Here is a 21177-nt window from a genome sequence, read left to right as displayed (position 1 = left end):
GGACTGCGAGTTGGTTCTGTGTGCACTGCTGTTTGTCTCTGATTTTTGCCCAAGTAGTTCTCCCCCTTCGTTTTCCTACCTATTTTTAACATGTGACTCTGAGGTTGTAGCTTTTGTTCACCACTTTCAGTCACTTCAGGAGCAGGTGGAAGCAGATGGGTGGGAATTGAGAGGAATGAGCCCACACTCTTGCTCAGGCCCACTTACTTAGGGAGCTTGGAGAGCCTGAGGAGGCGGTGTGAGGAGGAAGGAAAGTGGCTGGGAATCAGGAGATGGGGCAGAGCCAATCATCTGAAAAGGAGGGATTGAGCAGGGGCAGAGGATGCTGCTGTAGCACTGGAAGCAACAATGCCAGTGTCCCGGCTCTGGGCTGCCACAGCTTGGTCACCCAATGGGGGCTCCATGATTAGCCCTTATTCCTCCTTTACAGATTGGCTTGTAAATGTATGTTTGGCGGGGGGGAAGCAGAGGGAGGGAGGAGAAGATGCGAGTACTGCAGCTCCCCTAGCAGGACAGTGTCTCCTCATCACAGAGGTGATGCTGATTCTGAACAGAAGATTGCAGAGAGTGTACCCAGTTGGGTTGCATAAATGCTAGCAGGAGGCAGGACCTTGGGAAAACTGCGTTTCTGGCTTGGGATATGATGGCAATTTTGGTCTTGTGCTCATTCAGCAGAAAACTTTTCACGTCTTCACAAAGAATTTAATACGTTACACAGGTGTCCTAAACTGTATGTACTTGAGGCATACAATTTTGTGTCTAGCCCACCTTTAAGCAGAATTGTTCTGAGTTTGTTATAGCATGTAAAGTTTTACTGATACACTGTATTTCCAGAATGGCCGTTAATAGCTTATGTAGTGTGTAAGCACTATAAGGGCAAGCAGTGTGGCTTGGAAGGAGCAGGGACAGGAGGAGGTGAGAGGAGACGCTCGGCTTCAGAAGCAGGGTGAATATGGAGTGTGTCTACCTGGGGGGAATAACAGAGTCAAGGGCTTGGAGCAGACCGATAAAGGGATTGATGCCGAACAGGAAACTGGAGACTTGGAACCAAAAGTGGGTTTCAGAGGTGGAAAGTGAGTTGGGGATGTCGAAGGGTGAAATGAAGAACAAGAAAGCGTGTGGAGAACATTCGTGCACATGAGAGAGAAGGGAGAGGACACCTGCACAAGGGGTGGGATAAAGTCAGGGATGAGTCTGTGTTTGGAGAAGGTGGGTGATGGGGAATTGGAGGGCGTTACCTGGAATGAGGTGAGCTGAGGAGTTGTAGAAAGCCCAGGAAATAAAGGTAGTAGAGGGTGGTTCCCTGTGAGCTTTGCAGAGAGAGGAAACAGAGCTCCTTGGCATCGACTTTTTTGAGATAGATTTTTTTTTCTTTTTTTTTTTTTCCTGTAAGGTCTCTACACCTGTCTATCTTTCTCATCAGAGCAAACATTTTGAAATTACATTAGCATAAGATTTCCAGAAAGCTTCATTAAAGTATGTTTTGCTCTGTGGATTTTTAAAATTCTTTTATTTTTTATTTTTAAAGGAAGTCAGTCCTTCTCCAACTGGAGGGTCATATCCGCGCTCTAGACTGGTGGATTTTGAATTCCCAGGTGGTAATGGCAGCAAATAGAAAGCATAAACAACCGATGCAGTGGTTTGTAAATGTGGTTTGTGTTGCTTAAGATGTCTCCTGAGATAGCATGGCGAAGATTGGGGTCTCAGACCTTTGCACGCCAATCAGTGTTAGTGCTTGTACGCTGGTTCCCCCTTCACAGAAGCAGCCTCAGATGCAGGAGTACGTATTGCAGAGATTCTTGCTCAGTATCTTCCCCTTCTTTTTCTTTCCCTCCTGTTCTTTCTCTGCCTTACAGAGTGCTGGAACAACTGTGCATTTGTGGTCTTCATCCTTGTAAGGCATGGGTGGAGGACAGGCCTTTACTGGTTTATGTTGGAGAGGGACAGAGACATGTAGCCTGGTAACGTGTATAGAAAAAATGGGACTCTGCTAGGGAGAAGAGTACCTGTAACCAATAGCATATCTACCTGCTGGAGTCTCTGTCCTTCCCTCCAGAATTATTCCTGTAGCAAAGAAGGCTTTTATAGATACGATGGCAGAAATGATGTGCCGTGTCTAATATAACCTGATGAGATAATCTATGAGTTCTAGCTTTTTTTGTGGTGGTATGGGCCTTTTTTGCTGGTTTGGGGTTTTTTTTTGGTTGATTGGCTTTTTTGGTTTTGTTAGCAGTTTACTAGGATTGGATTTTGGGTCAACCTGTCAAACCATTGCATTGCCAGATCGTTTCAGTGCACACTTGTAAAACCAGTCTCTACCTTCTGGTGTAAGATGTCTTGACTTGGGATTATTGAGAAGTTTGTATGCAAATACCCCTTCAAAGTTTCCTGGTTCAAAGGTTCTTCTGTATCTGGTGCTGATACATAAGGTAAAACGTGGAACAGCTGAATGTCTGACCAAGATTTGAGTCACTGACAGATTCCATCTTCAGTATCTCATCTTGCAGCACGATCCCTCTCACTGAGCTGAGTGGTGAAACAGACTTCGGCAAGAACTGAGAATGTCTAAACCTGTTCATAGTTACAAATGTTTTTCCCCCTAAACTTGAAAGACCTGCCTGGTGACTCTTTGGTATTGAAATCCCACCCTGGCACTGGAACGCTGGTGAAACTGGTGTGTTGATTTTGGCACTTGCATAAATAACCTCCTTGGAATGTTTTCCAGTTCATGTGCTTTTGTTAATGAGCCTCTACAACCTGCAGAGATCTGGTAATGTGTCCTTCCTGGCTCTGAGGTATATTGTGAGGATTATTACCACAGTAGGTAAAACGGCAGGAATTTTTTTGGCAATAACTGTGCTTTTTACATTTTTCTTAATTTTTTTTTTTAATAAGTTGGGGACGCTTTGTTGTTTCTGATTTTAACTTCCTATGTCCCATCCCTTCCCTCAGTTGTGTAAAAGAATGTGTTTGTGTGTCTGAAAGGGAAAAAAGGCACCAAGGAAGAATGCAGGAAAACTTGTCTTGAGTCAGAGGGTAGAGAAGCAATATTGCTGTGCTCCTCCCATACTATTCACAGTGGTGCAGGGGGTGTTGCAGTGAGTTGCCAAAGATTTTCCTAGCCAATTTAAAGTTAATAATAACTGAATAATAGGTAATAATAGTGAATTGGGCAGTTTCTTCCACCTCTAAATATATTCTATGCTTGCAATTAAAGAATTAATCTATTGTGTCTGGGGCCAAGGGAAATTCTGACTTTGTTTACTTTGAATCCAAAATAAACTTTGGTTATGACACCCTGGAAAAGCTTTTACAAGACAATAGGAACTGTGTTTAAATTCCCAATATATTTATCAGAGTTCCATAAAAACCTAGTGAGAGTTCTTGATGCTGACAGCTGTATTGAAAGTTAAATACAAGAGATGTGTCACTGGACATTAACTAATCACATGCTAAAGAATAGCCGTTGTAGTGTTTGTCATAATGTCATATTTTTTTTTTGCATTGCTTACACCTGTGTGAAAGATGCTAACTGGTAAAGGATTGATTCATAGCTTTTGAGCAGCTAACAGATGCTGAGATCAAAAAACGTTATTCAGCTAACGTAAGGAGGTCTTCTAAGTTTCCCACCTTTAGTTTGGGTTTTGGCTTTAGAGCACCAATAATGTGAGGATGCACCATCGTAATCAGTGAAATTTGGTCTGTGGAGCTGTGGAACTGACAGCTGGGCTCAAGGGAGGGAGTTTTTGGGAGGGATATAAATGGGAAGAGAGGGATGAATCTGCACGCTTTTATTGGATTTACCTACAGAAAGCTCCAAAGGTGTCATCAGCAAGAAAAATCAAGTAGCAACCGCCATGTTACTGCAACAGAGAAGTGCAGGAAAAGCCAGGTGATCAAAACCAAACTGATGCAGGTGTCAAAACAGCAGTCTGTCTGCAGTAGAGAGGAAGAGTCATGAGAAATAGCAGCAGAGAAGTGATGTGATAAGACATGCAGTTCTGGAGGACAGTTTAAGATGGACTGGCAGCAGGTATGTGGATGGCAAAAAAGCAGGAGGCTGAAGTGGTGAGCGCTGCTTATGATCAGAACGTAGAGCAGAGTTGTAGCAGCCAAGTGGTCATTCTTGCTGTGTATGCCCAAGTCTTACTGCTTCTCCAGAACAAGGAAGCTGTTGGAAAGATGAGCCTCAGATTGAGATAGAAGAGCAAAAAATTCCTCCATAGGGGTAGAGTTTTGTGTGGAAACCCCAGGGGTTCTAGTGATGCTCATCCTCTGAAGCAAGTCTGCCTGAATACAAATAAGCAGTTTTGTTCAGACTTTACAGTACTGTAAAATCAGTGATCTCAAAGATAGCACTTCATAGTAATGATCATTTTCTGCCTGACTGATGTGTGGGTTTTGTTTTTGTGGTTTTGTTTTTGTTTTTTATCTAGGCTTGACTGTTCTTTGGAGATGATGTGATAAGACAAGTGAATAACCCTTTGATTAAAGTTGGTAGAATGAAATAAATCGCAGGAGCGTGACTTAAACATGCACAAATCATTTGAGACCTTTTCCTGATGTCTAGCTCACTACAGAAGAACGTGAGGACTTCTTTAAGCCTCCAGTCATTGGAACAGTTACTCATGTCCCTCAAACTAAGCACTCTTGTCCCATTAATTGAAGTCTGTGCTCGAAATGAACTGTGTGCTTAACTGTTAAATGGGCTTGTGGTCTCCACTGTGTACTTGGTGTCTATGTGGTGGTTTGGCGAAGTCTGTTGTAAGCATGTGATCAGACCCTTGGAAAGCATGGCTTTTTGTCAGTTAATGACTCTCAGCCAAACCAGTGACATTCTGATACCGTATTACTTCATGGTGGTCACAACGATGTGTTCCTTTCAGCATGCTGTTTAGCGTGTGCACTTTGCCTCAGTGGTACCACTTCATGTGTAGGTTTTCAAAAGTTGGACCTGATGTCTTCTGTACTACTGGATGGGTGCCATCTTTTTTTGAAATTACAAAGATTTTTTTATTTTTTTTAACTGTCAGCTTGTCTTTTTTTTCTTTCTGTGATATCTCACCCGATGTTGCTCGTTAGATGCTGTCTGCATTTTCTAAACACAGTTTCATAAAAAAAATTCAGTATCTGTCTGTTATCTCCCCCCACTAACCTATTAAAAAAAATAAAGGGTCTTCACTACCTCTGAATGAAACACCACCTTTGAACAATTGCCTAGTCACTGATAAAGCAGAGTTAAAACAAGTTAAAATAACTTAGGAGTTCTAATCCTCTTTGGCAGTAGAAGAATGTGTGTTCTGTCTCCATTTGTTGGCATGCTCTTGTCCTGTATGGATAAAGAAGAGTAAATTGAACATCTTTTGTATTTTCTTAATTGTTAGCCGCTTGGAAAATTATGGGTCAGGTAAATTGATAACCCTGTAAGTATTATTCAGTCCACGATTCTGCTGTTACCTTTCATTAAACTGCTTTAAATGCATGATGACTCAGGCCGGCTGGTTCCACTGCTGCATTTTTCCATTGTCAAAAGTACAGAAGTTTTGGGCTCATCAGGGCTGCATGGCTTTACTTTGTTTGTTTGGCTAAACTGTTTGGGTCCCCATACTCCAAGACTGAGTAACGCAAACTTCATTCGTGGAAAAGCAAACACTTTGTGTCACTTAGGGCATCACTTGCCAGCTCATCAGCATTCACTAATTGTATCTCTTGCTTTTCACAGCTCCTCATGTTAGATACACCAATTAGACACTTCGTGTGTGTGTATATAAATATATGTTGGGTTTTGTTGTTTTTAAAATTTTTTTCGTACATGGCACTGCATTCTGTGAATGTGTCAAGGCACACTATTTAAGAATCTATACACGTTTTAAAGTGAATAGCAGAATTATAGTACTAAGAAAAGTTTGCTTGTGATTTGAGCGCTGGTTTCTAAGGGCTTTGATTCACGAGCTAAAATGACTAAGAAGTTTGCTGCTCTTAGTGTACACGCAGGGCTGGGTAAGCTGACGCTCTTGTGATATAGCTGCATTTTAGAGTGCAGTGATTTAAGGAAAACCATCCCAGATTTTGTTGTGTCAAGAGAATGTTGTGCTGTAACTTTGCGCTGTAAATAGCTTGTGAATCAGAAGCCTTGAGCAGCTGATCGCTGCTTTCTTCCATTAACGTGTATTTATAACACAAAGGTAAGTGGGGTATAAGTGCTCCATTGGTTTATTTTCTCAGTCACAGTAGCATCCTTTTAAAAATGGCTTTTTCCTTGGTCAATAGTGTAGGTTAAATCAACATGATTTTTACTTTGATTAGTGGAAAAGCTTTTGTGGTATTTGTCTGCAATCTCAAACGTGGGTTTGGACTGAATTGTGGATTTTGCAAAGACAGAACTGACCGTTAATTACAGCACACAAATAATTTCAGCTCAGATCGGGGGACTCCTGACCACGGTGTAGTGGCATGTTGCTGTATTGTGACAGAAGAACCTTCTTACATGTGTGTGTGATTGCAGAAGTCCTCTAATTTTTGAATTAAGATCTTTCAGTAGGTTTGCTGTCTATAGTTAGGTTCTAAGTCCGCTTAACTTGAAAGCTTCAAAAGGCGTTGGGATATTTTGCATCTAATAAGTAAGAGAAGAAACGTATTTTTTTTTTCCTCTTCTCATGGTGAGTTTTGGAACTGGCAAACAAACATCAGTGCTTTTTGAAGCTCTGTATGATAAGCAAACAAAGGTAAGTTTCCTTTGTGAAGTGGAACAAAGAGTTACTTGAAGCAGCTTTCAAGTTGCTAAAACTAATAATCTCGGTGTTTATAGTAGTAATTGCCGTCTGGAACAAAAAGGTGGAATGTGGGTTTTTTAATCAAATGTGGAGGGTTTCTTTTTTACTGAAAATACATACCTTTGATGCAAAATATAGATATTTTAAGGGTAAAACTCAAAAATCCCATCTTTTTCACCCAAAAATTTGCTTGGGAATAGAGAGATACTTATGTTTGGATAATCTGGTAGAGACAGAAGATATTAGGTTGAATTGGCCAGTTCATATGGGAATCATCTAGAAATTAGATGCTTCTAATAAAACAGAGAGTCAAAGTTGTTACTCATAAAGTCGTCTATTTTTTGTGAACTCTTCATTACTCTTTGCGGACTCAATAAATGTTGGGAGTTGGTTGGTGTATTTAGCATTTTGCCTTGCTGAAAGCCGCCCCATTGCACTTGCTTGTGTCTAAGGTTACCATGAGGAAGGAAAGAATTAATATGTAAAACATAGAGCTAGAAAAAAATTGAAAGTTTAAAGCTAGTATTTTTTGTGAGGGTTGTCTACAAAGTGCCATCTGTGTGGTTACTGCTCTCTTCCTGGCGCAGAAGGCTTTACAAGGTAGCTACACCCTGACCTATTTGTAAAGTTATACATTATTTGCAGATACAGATGTTCAAGAAACTGCTCCAAGAGAGTCGCTTCAGGTCAGACTTCTTTTAAGCTAACACTCGTTTGCAGTCTGTACCTCTGGGTGAAGTGTCTGGCAGGCATCGTAACTTGAATGCGCTCTGACGTATTACGTGACCCGTACTGCATGCCTTTGTTTATACTGTCGTATTGCAACAAAACCAGACTTCTTTTTTCTTTTTTCTTTTTTTTCCCTCTTCTCTAATATAGATTGGGGGGTGCTGCAGTCTTAACGTGTTTTCTGTACGTGACAACAGATTATCTCGAATCCCCTCTGAAATTTCACAAGCCGCTGAGCTTCATGTCCTGGATGTCGCTGGAAACAGGTAAGAGATTTTTATATTGTCATGTTCTTTTGCTGGATTTACTTAATTCTTTCTAACAACAAAAGATACTACATCTAAGAATGAAGTAACAAAAAAACAGTTATGACTTTTGTGTTAGGATTACTGTTGAAATTGTCAAAGTAGTCTACTTGAATCTACTTGGCCCAAAGTAGCATCAATTGTATGTTGTCGTGAGTACGTTTTCTGAATTGCTTTGACCCTGAGGAAAAGATGGGAATTTAAAAAAAAAACAAAACCAAACCTCTGGGTTTCTGAATTAAAACTGAGAATCTAGGCAATTTGTTAGAGCTTCAGCTGAAACTAGCAGCCTTAACGTAAAGTAACACTAATATTGAGTTTCTTGACTTTGAGATGCACTGCAAGTAACAAATAATGCCACATTGACCTTGCGGCTTCTCGCGAATCTTAGTTGATATGCTTCAGGCATCAAAATGCAAAAAGGAGTGGATTGAAGCATAAAGCAGCAAATTAGTTCTGTTGCTTAATAGGAAGTTAAGCGGGGGGAAAAAAAAGTAAGGGACAAGCAAGTGGCATCTCATCTATGCAATATAATTGTCTCATAGGCACTGACGTATTTCTGTTCTGGCAATTGTGTATATACAAGGCTCCAGAGCAGAAGCAGCTGTCTGCCTTCCAGGGCATTTTACTGCAGTAGAGAAATGCTCAGTTTTACCTGTTACTCACAGCTACAGACAATTATGGTATAAAGTTAAGCTGCAGATTCTTTTTCAAATAATGGAGTAGTTGGAGTTGATGGCTACTGCAGTGCTTTCTATTAAGAGATATTAATCTCAATCGTGTTTATTCCAACTCAGGGATATATACTGAAGAGTAGACTTCATGACTATTTATTAAATCTCCTGGAGATTGTCCTGACTTTTTTACTTTTCTTTGTTTGAACTAGGCTGACGTATCTTCCCCTCTCACTGACTACCTTAAAGCTGAAGGCTTTGTGGTTGTCTGATAACCAGTCCCAGCCTTTGCTGACATTTCAGACTGACACAGACCCTGAAACAGGAGAAAAGATTTTAACATGTGTATTACTTCCTCAAATGCCTTCTGAGCCTGGTTGCCAAGGTAAGTGCCTAGAGTCAGTTTTTCATTATGTATAGAAGTACTTTGTCTTTGTTTGCTCTGTTGTCTGTTCCATAAAGGTTTGTAAAGCATGCATAAGCTCTAACGAGCAAAGCAGCAAAGTTCTGGTTGAATTTTAACTTGAACACTTTTTTTTGTAGTCATACTAGTTTTCAGAAGACTTGAAAAACATGGCTGTGAGTGTTATTGAAAATATGATGACACCAGCTACAATAAATAAAATATAGACCTGGAAGAAGAAGACTTAATCCTATCATTGTTCTGAGGCTTGCCAGTGGGCCAAGTAGCAGTGTCTGCATTTGCCTACATTGATTATACATCTTAAATACATATATACCTAGTGAAAACTGGTGGCTTTCCAACTACAATCTCTTTACCAGAAAAATAATTGCATAACTAGTAATAAGCAGTAGACATTTTACTTTTTAGCAAGCTAATTTTGTTTCAAGCAAAGATACTGTACAGTAACTCTATAATGTTCTTCAACAAGTGTAGAATTGCAGTATAAGTTCTTTTTACCTTTTGTGCTGAAACTTGCCTTTGGTTCAGGTGGAACCATAAACTCTTCTTCAGCGTTACCTGGGTTGCTGCTCCAGTAACTTCTGGATGTTTTTTGTGCTCAAGCTTTTATAGCGATGTGTGAACATTCAAGGGGATTCATCTGAGCTAATATTTAAACTTTAGCTGTAATCACTGGAGAGTAATTTATCCCATCCAAGAACAGACTTTTAAAAGAAATCACATGGATTCTTCTCCACCGAGTACAAAGGAGGCCTGAGGAGAAAAGCTCAGCTGTAGATATCTGTATCGTAGGTACCCAAACTTACCTAGATTAATTCCACTCTTTGAATACTTTGCAGATGAAGCAAATAGAAACCATTAAAGCAGTAAAAGCGTAGAATGGCTCTGTTTTTTGTCAGCTTCTGGATTTTAAGAATACAAATTGCATTTAGAATTAAAATAAGTTAATTAATTAACCCCTTTAGATTTAGAGAAGATTAAGCTAGTTCAAGAAGAGTAGCTGAGGCAGGCTGACTTTCTCTAAAGGCCTCACCACTAGAAATTAGATTTCCTCCTCTCTAAATGAATCTCACGGCTTCAAGGGTAGAGGGCTTAGAATTAAGATTGTTGGATGTGTGTGTCTAGCAATACTAAAAGGATGAGGTCAGTAAAAGCAATGATCCTGTGTTATGGAATGCCATGTAGGGAACTGGCTAGTGTCAGATGGCAGCCATGGTCTGGAAGAAAAGCTTCTGTAGTGGCAAGTATATTAATTTCTATAATCAGTACTCTCAAACTGCTACAAACATGAAACAGCCCAAGTACAGAAACTTCTGCTTTATACAGAAACTATTTATTGTGTGTACTTGATAACAGAAAATTAATTCAAGTTTTGTTTTCTATTAAAAAAAAATAGAAATAGCCAGTTGTAAATCTCTGAGTGATAGGTTGGATATTGCAGTTTTTAACAATGTACCATGTTGATATTTTAGGCTTGCTGTGGCTCATTAGTTATGTTTTGCTGTTCTAACAGATAACTTACCACGATGTGGTGCACTAGAGAGTTTGGTAAATGAAATGTCAGACGAAACATGGAATGAGCGGGCAGTGAATAGAGTCAGTGCAATTCGCTTCTTAGAAGATGAAAAAGATGAAGACGATAATGAAATGGTATGTTTTCCAAGCCTCTGGATACCTGCAGACATTGTGACTTTAACACAAAAGTGTAAAAGTATCTAAGCTGTCTTGCTGTAAATATTTCAGCTGTGACCGCATGCTTTTTGCATACATTTGTAGCAGAAACTGTTCATGTTGACGGCCAAAACTTTTTTCATATTGACTTAAAATACCTTTTTTCTTTTCTTTTTTTTTTTTTCCTACTTTGAGTATAACTTTCATGTTCTGATGCAGGCCAGTCTTCTTTTTGCTTTGTTTTCCTTTGACTGCTCAGGATGCTTTACTTCCAGAAACAAGACAGAATCTTTCCGTGCATCTGTGAAGCTTTGCTGCCTGAAAGTATATAGGGTCTAATTTAAGATTCCAGCACTCTGGCATGTGCCTCCGTTAAATTTGCCATTGTTTGTCTCTCTTAATTTCTATTTCTAATCTCTCTCTTTCTCTCTCTCTTTACTACTTCTTCTTCTTCCCTCCACCACTTGCATTGAAACAACCACAGTGTCCATAAATAGCAAGAACATTGATCATTAGTTTCCCACTTAAACAAAGGATGTGGGAACATCTGTCACTGTACTTATAAGACCTCTCCATTAAGTTGGGCTCTGCATGTCCTGAAAATCAAAATGCAACATGATCTTTAGCTTGACTAACTTTCACTAACAATTAAAACTCTTCGTAAAGGTTAAGACTGCTTCCATCAGATTTTCAGTGCGCTTCTCCGATGCTCTAAAAACTTGCTGGTGGTCCTCATTAGAGCTCACCTTGAGATACTTCAGGGCACTGACTGGATGCAATCCAGCATACTAGAAACATGGTCTCACTTTAAAAAGTGGCTATAAAAATTCTGAGTTAGTAGGGAAATGAACATTTAGGTTTTCAAGCAAGGTGGTTGCTTAATCCAAAGCAGCAGAAACTAAATCTCTCTGACAAGCATGGTTCGTAAACTGACTGATAAGGGAGTTCAGAAGGATGCTTCTTAACAACCGTGCCAACCTGAGAATGTCCATGCAATAACAAGGGCTCAGGTGTTAATGATAACTGCTTTCAGTCATGGTATTACAGCCTGACTCGACGCAAAAACCTTTTTAGAGGAAAAACGTGTATGATCTTGCTGGGGAGGAGGAAGGGCAGATTTCCAAAGCAGTCTTGACCAATGCACGTATTTGTGGGTCATTAGTTCCGCTGTAATCTGCACAGCTCACATGTATACCAGTGAAAAGTAATTGCATGTATCTGTGTATTATTATACTGATACATATTTGTGCAATTATTCTTGGTGCTCTGTTGGTCTCTAATCGGGATGCTAACTGGGGTTTTCATCAGTTTTGTTTTCTTTGTAAAGGTTTCAGCACAATGACGTTAGACGTTCTTGTGTCTACGACGGGAGAGAAATGCTCCCCCTTCTTCCTTCCAAGATATTTGTTCTCAGTTGACAAGAGAACCAAACTGTGTGGTGGGGCTGGAAGGCACACAGAGCTCCACACAAACATGTATTTGACACTGTAGAGAGATCTTGTGGGATTCTTTCAAAACCAGCTGAAGTTTTTTTGTTTGAAATGTGATCTTAAATCACTTGAATGGTTTTTGGGGGAAAAAAATAATTCCCAACTATATTTATGAAAGAATCTTCACTTCATAACGTGTAATTGTTCTTCACTTGAGTGGTTTTCAGATTAGTAGGTCAAGAGATGAAAAAATTTGCTCCTAGACAGTTCTTAAAATCTCTTTCACTGTCTTCATAAACAAGCAGCTATGAAAATAACGTTCAACATAGAGCATCGTAGTTAGAAATGGAAAAGGGGCGGGGGGGAGAAAAAAAATTAATACCTAATATTTGGTACGTGAATGCTAAAGCCTTGAAAGCGTATGTTGTTTTTCAAAGAGAAGGCGGCAAAACCACTTATTGCGCTGTTTATTTTTAGAGAACACTTCTAAGGCGAGCCACTCCACACCCTGGAGAATTAAAGAACATGAAAAAGACAGTGGAGAATTTACGGAATGATATGAATGCTGCTAAAGGACTGGATTCAAACAAAAACGAGGTCAATAATGCCATTGACAGAGTGACCACTTCTGTGTAGAGTTTCATCTCCAGGTTTTACCTCCTGTGTCTTCCCCTGCTGTCGAAAAGTTCCTGTCGTCTTCTGGGACCTCATTGAGCCCCTTTTTTGTTTTTAACCAGAACCTGATTCATCGTCTCCATACATGTGAAAATTGCTGCCCGCTGGAAGAAAGTGCCTTATTTCATCCAGGCAGTGAACCAATAATTTCCAAATCAATATTGTAATTTTAATAGTGCTAGGCTTTTTTTAAGTATAATACACTACTGTATGCAGAATACAATATTTTTGTCTTAAACACAGGGGAAATAATGCTTTTCTTTTCCAGTGTGCTGGGGTGTCTTTTTCCCAGTGGCTGGATGTGCTGGTGAGAAATATAGTTTTGTGGAAAATTGATACACTTTTTTATTTTTTTGGCAGCTCAGATGGTGTAAATTTTAAATTTTTGTATAGGACTTTCATAACAAAATGATGTATTTCATTTTTAAGAGAAAATTTATCTTGAGCGGTACATATTTTAGTATTTGTGGAAAGAACTAGTTTCATGGACAACTGTATTCATTCATTTGTACCACCCATTGTGCCTTATTGTGTCCCATATGTCGTAATAGTTTTAAATATAACAATTCTTGAAGAAAGTGAGTAGATTGAAACTTGGTCTCCTGTTTTAGATATGTTTTTCTTTCCGGACAGTAATTTGTTGGGATTTTTACAACAGAGAACTTATCTTTATATCATGGGATTTTAGGTCGTGAAGCACAAATGTTAGTTTTGTTGTAAACAGAATTAAGATTAAAATGACCGAACTGCTATTGTTTATTACATAATGCACTCACACTTTAACTTAGTTGTAATGAAACATCTTGTTTTGGATGCTGTGTTGCATTGCAGTCACTAGAAATTCATGCTTCCGTTCATTTTGGGGTTTTTTTTATGTGCCATCTGTAAAATAACTTGAAAAACAGCACGATAGACTTTCAGAAGCACAGTATGAAACTAGTTTTATGTATTACACAAGAAAGCATGATTCTTTAAAGTGCTTTGGTGGTTTTATATAAATATATAAAACCATAATAAAAAAAAAATCTTTAAAAGCTTCAGTAGATTTATTGTATCATTAAAGTAGCAATTAAAGTATGTATGAATTAATACTGGAATTTACTATCATTGTTACTGTGTTGCACTTCCAGTCGTCCAATGCTGATTTCAAGGTCTTATTAAATCTGTGGGTTCTGGTTTGTTTGTAAAGGTAAGTATTAACCAAGTTGAATTCAGTAAATAACAATTTTGCAAAAGGCTGGTAAAGATTGATTTTAGTGTCTCTGAGTTCTACGTGCGCCATGAGCTAACAAAGACCACTAACATGTTAAGTGCAGGGACTTGAGCAGTCTGAGTTCACAGCAAAGATTTGACATATTTTTTAGCGTGAGCTAATGCAATGAACCCAAACTTCAACAAAATTCAAGACCCGACACTTCATGTATGGCTAACCACGTCCCTTCTTCTGCTGAACATTTCTTCCAGTAAGTGTTGGTTGTATGAGGGCTTCTGGGAGAAGATGGGAAAGGAGGAGATCAGGGGAGTCACAATAGCTTCTGTGTTAAAATTAATAACTGCAATCTTTGATAATTTTTGTCATTTAACTTTTTAAATTTTGATTTGAAGCCTTTGCGAAAGGCACTGCTTTCTTGTTGATGTTGGACAAGTAGGTATGGCAAGCCATCTCCAAATATTCAGATCTATCCTGGCAAAATACATTAATTTTTGTGATTTCTTCTCTTCCCAAAGATTTCTCATTTAAGCTTCAAGGCTGGTCATTTTGCAGGAGCTGCTGCAGGTTGGTAGGTATTAGGTTAGTTCAGGGGTAGTGCAATTTCATTCTTCCCAAGGCAGAGCTCTGCCTGTTGTTCTCGGCAAGCTGCTGTTAAAAGAAAACCAGGAAAAAAAAATGAGGTTTTGGTACAATTGACTCCAGCCTTGGGTAGAATTTTCTTTTTAAAGTGCTTACTGGCATTGGCACAACAAAAGTTTAAAAATGTAGGAAACTCTCTATCCGAAGTCCAAGTAAACCTCAGCAAACCCATTTGAGGTGAAAATGAGTTCCTAAAAAAGACAGACCAAAGCCAAAACGCCAAAGGCAGCAAGACTCTGAGCTCTGTGATGACAGTTTTTTATTTGGAGGCTGTGGCTTGGTTTTTTTGAGGGTTTTTTTATTTGGTTTTGTTTGGTTTGTTTGTGTTTTTATTTTTTTTTTTAAGCATCTGTTCCAGATATAAACAGGAGAGCTGCATCAGCTAGATGAAATGAATGTGTAAAGCCTGAATTTGGCCTTGCCTAATGTGCCACCAGATGAAAACCATTAACTGCCTGTGTGCACCTACTCCCTCCTGCTGAAGTCGGAACAAGACATAAACCTTGTTACAGCTCTTATAAATCTTATTTGGCTAGTGATAGGTGTTTGGTTCCTAGGCAGTTGCTTTTTGTTCATGCCAGCAAGGTTGTGGAGACTGCACCGTAGCCCAAAAACCAGCCAGAAGACAGGCACTACTTGCTTTGACATGAAGTAACTGCTCAGCGATCAATTTATTTATTTTTTCTTTTTAAATAGTGGAATGAATGTTTTGGTTTCTCTGGCTACAGAGAAATGGGTGATCCAGGCTCGTTGCCTTCATCTGGGGCAGTTCCACATTCCTACACCCTCGTATCATCTCCATGTGGTCGTCTCAGCCAAAGGCAGGTGGTATGAATTGCTTATTGAAGGTGTTTGCCTCCATTTGTTTGTAAAAGTAAATAAGTTGAGCTCAGAACAGAATCCAACAGTTGCTTGATGAGAGGTTAGAGGAGCTGAAGCCCATCATCAGACCACGCTGCTGCTGTCCCCAGAGAAGCATTGGTGTTCCTTGCCTTTCAGTGCCATTTGTCTTCACTTTGTGAATCTGGGTGGTGAAAAAGCTGGATTTTCATTATGTTTTTTCAGCGAGTCTCTGGGGAGATTGAAAGAGGAGGTGTATTTTTCAGTCTTCTACACTAACACCGTATAGCACAATGTGTTTTGTTTGTGCTCTTCGGGTGAGGCAATTTGCAGGTAGTTCAGCAGTATATACAATTTAGTGCAGGGTGTTTGAGTCTGGCAATAAGTGCATTTTTCCAGGCTAGTAAAAGCTTGAGATATGACAACAGCTGCTGGCAATGTGGCATAGTAGCAGTTGAAGTGTCATTTGCTTTTCAGGGCGGGAAGGATGCTTGGATCTGTGCAAACAGTGATGAGTGGCTACCCTCTTTCTCCCCCAAATCCTCAATGTCTGGTTCACATCACTTTTTATCATGAAAGACTGACTTGCATGTCATTCCTGACTTGATCCAACCTCCAGCAGCCTAGACTCCAGCAGTCCCTCTGATCTCTCAAATGTTCCATGTGGGTGCCGTTTTATAAAGTGGTTTACATACACTTGTCCTCCCAACAGTGTTGATAAAGTTCCAGGCACTTTTAACTGTATTTTATACCCAGAAAAAGCTAATGATGTTTGTTATGCTGAAGCAGTGTGTGTCCTTGAAGGCATGAGCCCTCCCTTCTCAGGCTCTTCTCTTGCTGATGCTTTGAAGAGCCTGAGTAGCGAATATAATTTTGGAAGCGTAACTTTTTTTTTTTTCCTCCATAAGCTTCTCCTTTTTCAGTTCCTTAGTAAGTCTTTTGGGAGGTGGGTTTACTGCAAGGAAAGAAAAGCTACAAAAGTTGCGTGCTGCTTTATTAGCTAGAAAGAGGTAACCAGGGAAAACCAATTGACCGTAGTGGTGGAGTGGATTTAATATTAACCTGTCAGTTACTGCATGGGAGTTCTCTCTATTGAAAGACACAATTCCATAGTCTTACAAGAATAAAAAATAACCAAGCAAAAAAACCCAAACAAACCAAAACGACTCTTGCTATCATTGTTAGTGTAGGAACAGATTTTTCCATCCCCTCTGTGTTGCTCCAGGCTTTTTCCACAGCTTCCGTATAAATTACGTGTCGAGATTATTTTTCTGGCTTCCATGCCATATTTTTGATAATCAGCGTATTGTGGGAAAGTGCGTACTGGAAACTTGCATACTGCTGTCCTTTCCAGCAAATGACTTGTTTGTGTCCAGGACACGCTGATCGTCCTGCTTCTTGTCTGATATTAGTGTTTTACTAGTGCTGGGTGAACCATTTTTAGCTGATGAGCTGCTTAACAGGTTTCACTACTTGTAGCTCGTGAATTCAGCTTTTGGGAGGAGAGTAGTGATGCCAGGAATTTAATTATTTTTTTCTGAAGTATATTCTTCAGTACATCCATTGACCCTATTCTGTTTCACTGTAAATGTCTACCTCCCACTGAGACTATTTATCAGAAACGTCCTAGACCTTTTGTTAATGGAGAATTCATTGCCGTTCTTTGCCTTGACTCCGGAAAATAAGATTACTTTAGTTTTTCAGTTGACTTGATAAGAGTGTTCCTCATCTTCAGCTTCCATCAAACACACAAAATCTGCTTCCATGCTTAGGTTGCTGTTAGGCAAGATGACAAAAGGAGAGTGCTCTCGGCTATCAATAGATGTTTTGGGTGTTCCCTTCCTCCAGAACCAATTGGGACGTTTTCAGAGGGCCAGTGCCTTCCTTTTTCGTTCTGAATTCAGGAATATAATCAGTATTCAACCAGCTTAATGAAAACTGTGAGATTTTTCAAAGTGGAAAAGCAGATACGTGGTTTGAGGACAGCTTTGTGAGCTGCTTTGCAGAAGCTGTCGTATCTCCTCTTCTGGTGAATGTTGGAGACACTGTGCGTTTTATCGCCCCTTTTACGGTTCTTGTGGCAACAGGATGGCCAGTCGTGGGTTCTGCCAGAGCAGAGGGCTTTGAGGAGCTCGGTGCGTGTGGTTGGACTATGTCTCGTACTGATTTTAGGAGCAAGTGTTCATGGCAGTTTGGTTTTGAATTTTTAACATGTTCAGGGTGTGCCTCTTAACACTGATGGTGGCAGTCTGTTAACGTTGAGGTCTTAAGAAGTAGCGTATCTTTATACAGGAGAAGTCCTCTCCTGAAAAGTACAGCATCAGTATTGTCCATGGGAAGAACTCTGTGGCTCCTCAGTGATGTTTTGGAGAAGGGATTTAGCAAATCTCCCTTGGTGTTAATACCGGGAAGTTGACACGTGATGCCCAATAACCTTTGATGCTCTTTCTCTTCCTGCTCATCTGTTGCTGGAAAACGTTGTCTTGGCCGAAGTCTCTGGATGTGCAGCTGGAGGGACGGTAACAGCCATACCCAAAATGTTAGCAACGCTCGCTGCAGTAGACAAGTACTGACTGTGGTAACTTTCCTCACAATCCACAGATGCGCGCTCAGCTTGCAAATACCACCAAAGCAGCAGCAGCTCGAATTTCAGTTTGTAAGCATCGCCACAATAATGCAGAGACAGGACTTGACTCTTCAAAGTTAGTTTTGTGTTGCACTAAAACTGTCTCCTTTTGGTCCTGACACAAATTCAAGCAACTGATGAGACTATGCCACTGATGTAAGCAGTCTGATTCCCTGATTTCTCCCTGTAACTTGCCTGTTTTACCCAAACCCCAAATAAATGCATGAAACCATTTTGAAGTAGCTCATAGGAGATATGATTGCCCTGTATTTCTGGAGGATTAAACAAGGCACTGCATGGTTATAAACGTGAGTGAATTTCTTGGAGTTTATTGGTGACATCATGGGCTTCCACTAAGCAACTTCAGAACAACCCAAAACCTAAACTAACAAGAATTACTTTAATGTTGATGATGATTTTTTTTTTTTTCCATTCAAAAGGGGAGAGAACTCCAAGCCTGAAGAGCATTTACATAGTGGATGTTTTTAGGATAACCTACAGCATTTTTATTTATTTTTTTTTTAAATGGTGTCTTCAGGAAATGCAAAAATCTTACCTGGCTTGTTAATGCTGGAACATCTAAGTTTAAAATTAAGTCATGTATTTACTGCTAGCAAAGTTTCCCTGTGGAAGGGTTGCTTCAGTATTCTGTTCAGGCAGCTTTTCTGCTGCCTCTTCTACAGCGAAAGCGTGTTCAAGGATGTCTTTGTTTTCAGCAGCATTTTGTTTAGCTTTCCTTCTTACTTCATGCGAACCACACAAAGCTCTTTTAGAGACAGCCTTTTGTACTTTAAAAAGGGAATGAGTCTGAAACAGTTTTCCGTTAGTAGAATACTGTATGTTATGCATAGTTGTACTTCAAAGGAAGAGAATGTTTATATTCTAGGAAATACATCTTTACAGATATTCCCCCCCCCCCCATATTTGCTAGTTAAGCTATTTAAGCAATCTTTCTTTAAATAGAAGAATAGGCGAGAATGTGTGCCTGGGGTTTTGAGTGGAATTATAGGAGCAGGTGTATTCCCATCGAAATGTTCTAGGTGGCTGAGAACACTGGCTTCTGCTTGCCGATGGTGACCAGTTTGTCGCTGTAAGCAGGACGTTTCCTTGTCCCTGTGTGGTTTCAGTATGGTACTTCAGAAATGTGGGTGGTTTTCACATCTTGGCTTTTAATGTCAGGGTGTTTTGGATGCTTTTTCGTTTGCCAGAATGATTTAGGGTGATACGTAGCATTTGCACACCTTTGTTGCCTGGAGGGAATTCATTCTCTAGAGGATTTATTAGCAAGATCTTATCGGAATAGACACCTTGTACTTTAGGAGAACAATTTGTCCTCTTAACATACAGGGGCACAATACAAAGCAGTATTTATGTTCTGAAGAGGTGGCCTTTGAAAACGTGAAAAACACTTTAAAAGGAGGTAAAAAAGGAGCCCACCTGACTTGCTGGTGAAATATTGAAGGAAAATGATCTCTTACAAATCAGTTAGGATCATTACTAACGAACGGAGATGAAAAATGCATTTCTATGGAACAGAGCTGCTGAGGCCTGATAAATAGTTCCCCCCTGCCAAACATTTCTTCTGCATTTACAAAACATCAGTGTTACACAGTCCAAAATACCCAGGAAGCTTGAAGTCCTAGATACCAAATTCCCCGTTTCTCATTGTTTTATTCCAAAAATTTTAAAGAGAATGTAAGAGTATGTGCCTCACTCTGTATTTGCTAGTAATGACTTAAAATACTGACCATTTTAATCTTTTGGGGTCTCAGTTTCCTCATGCATAAAACACAAGAAGAACTTCCTACCTTACTTGGGTAGTAAAGAGACCAATTATCATCCGTAACACTCTGTAAGGAGAACTGATTTTTCTCTCTGAATATTAGGATATTTGCCAGTAGCCTCTTTTGTCTCAAAGCATGGCTCTATAGTATTGAATCTAATGAGAATGAGCTAATAAATTATTTTTGGAGTTCAAATCTACTATCTGTTGGCTACACTTAGTGATTTCCACCTTGAGGGATGATAGGAGTTTTTTGCCCGTCTAATACCCTTTAATACATCAGAGTAATGAGTTGGGTGGGACCTTTTGCGGGGAAAAACGTATCCACTAAAGAGATCGAGTGATCGCTTTGCGCTAAAGCGCAGCAAACAGAGCTGTACCTTTGCTATCGCTTCCTTCTAGCAAACTCTGCATGTGACTAGCGTCACTAAGAACTCATGGCATTAGCACTGTGCCTACTCTTGGCTTTGTCCGAAAGGATGCAAAGAGCCTGGCACAGTAACACCTTGGCAGTCTGCGGGGCCAGCAACGGCATCCCTGGCATTCTCTGTACCTCACCTTGCATTGCTGCTGAACTCTGGATTAAGTCCAGTATCTTATTTCCACCCCCCAGCCCTTTTCCTTCATCAAAAAGGATCGAGTTGTGAAAAATGAGGATTAAGATTTGTTTTCAAAGCGGTGTTAGCCTGCGCTCACAGCGGCAGCATTCATTGGCTTCGTTTCTCCATTTTGTTTCGTGAAAGCGTAATCCATGGGGTGTTTTGCTTACAACAGGTACGTGTGACTGTAGGCTAAAAGGCACTTCTGGTTGTTCATTCAATCTTTTGCCGTTGATATAACCGAACTGTGAAACTTCTTTCATAAAGATAATGCCATCCACGGTATTGAATAGACCTAGTGAAAAAGTGAGCAGCCCTTACCCAGGATTGTCCTTTTGTTTCTATTTTACTTTAAAGATTTATAGATCAAGAATAAATGGAAGACTAAAATCTCTTGAGTTGCAGAAGATGTGAGGTGTGAAGCAGACGCTGGTTTTCCATTATATGTCAGTGTGAGGAGAAGCATCCTGCTGTAGAAGACAGGATGCCTGCAGGAAAGATGAGGAAGGACTCTTTATCAGGGAGTGGAGCGATAGGATGAGGGGTAACAGTTTTAAACTGAAAGAGGGGAGATTTAGATTAGATATTAGGAAGAAATTCTTTACTGTGAGGGTGGTGAGGCACTGGAACAGGTTGCCCAGAGAAGTTGTGGGTGCCCCATCCCTGGAGGTGTTCAAGGCCAGGCTGGATGGGACTTTGAGCAGCCTGGTCTAGTGGGAGGTGTCCCTGCCCATGGCAGGGGGGTGGAACTAGATGATCTTTAAGGGCCCTTCCAACCCAAACCATTCTGTGATTC

At 40.0% G+C, this 21177-nt stretch overlaps 1 protein-coding gene across 1 annotated transcript in view; it reads left to right on the top strand.

The window, feature by feature from the left end:
* LRRC1 (leucine rich repeat containing 1) overlaps positions 1 to 13687 on the top strand; it is a 73094-nt gene extending 59407 nt beyond the window's left edge. The window contains exons 11-14 of the mRNA XM_063330307.1: positions 7653 to 7768; positions 8694 to 8866; positions 10419 to 10555; positions 12484 to 13687. Coding sequence (XP_063186377.1) covers positions 7653 to 7768; positions 8694 to 8866; positions 10419 to 10555; positions 12484 to 12642 — 585 coding nt within the window. The 3' untranslated portion in view covers positions 12643 to 13687. The remainder of the gene's footprint in view (positions 1 to 7652; positions 7769 to 8693; positions 8867 to 10418; positions 10556 to 12483) is intronic.
* Positions 13688 to 21177: the final 7490 nt, after the last annotated feature.

Source organism: Chroicocephalus ridibundus, chromosome 3 (genome assembly GCF_963924245.1).
Source record: "Chroicocephalus ridibundus chromosome 3, bChrRid1.1, whole genome shotgun sequence".
NCBI classification, from domain to species: domain Eukaryota; kingdom Metazoa; phylum Chordata; class Aves; order Charadriiformes; family Laridae; genus Chroicocephalus; species Chroicocephalus ridibundus.
This window is presented reverse-complemented; position numbering and strand designations above follow the sequence as displayed.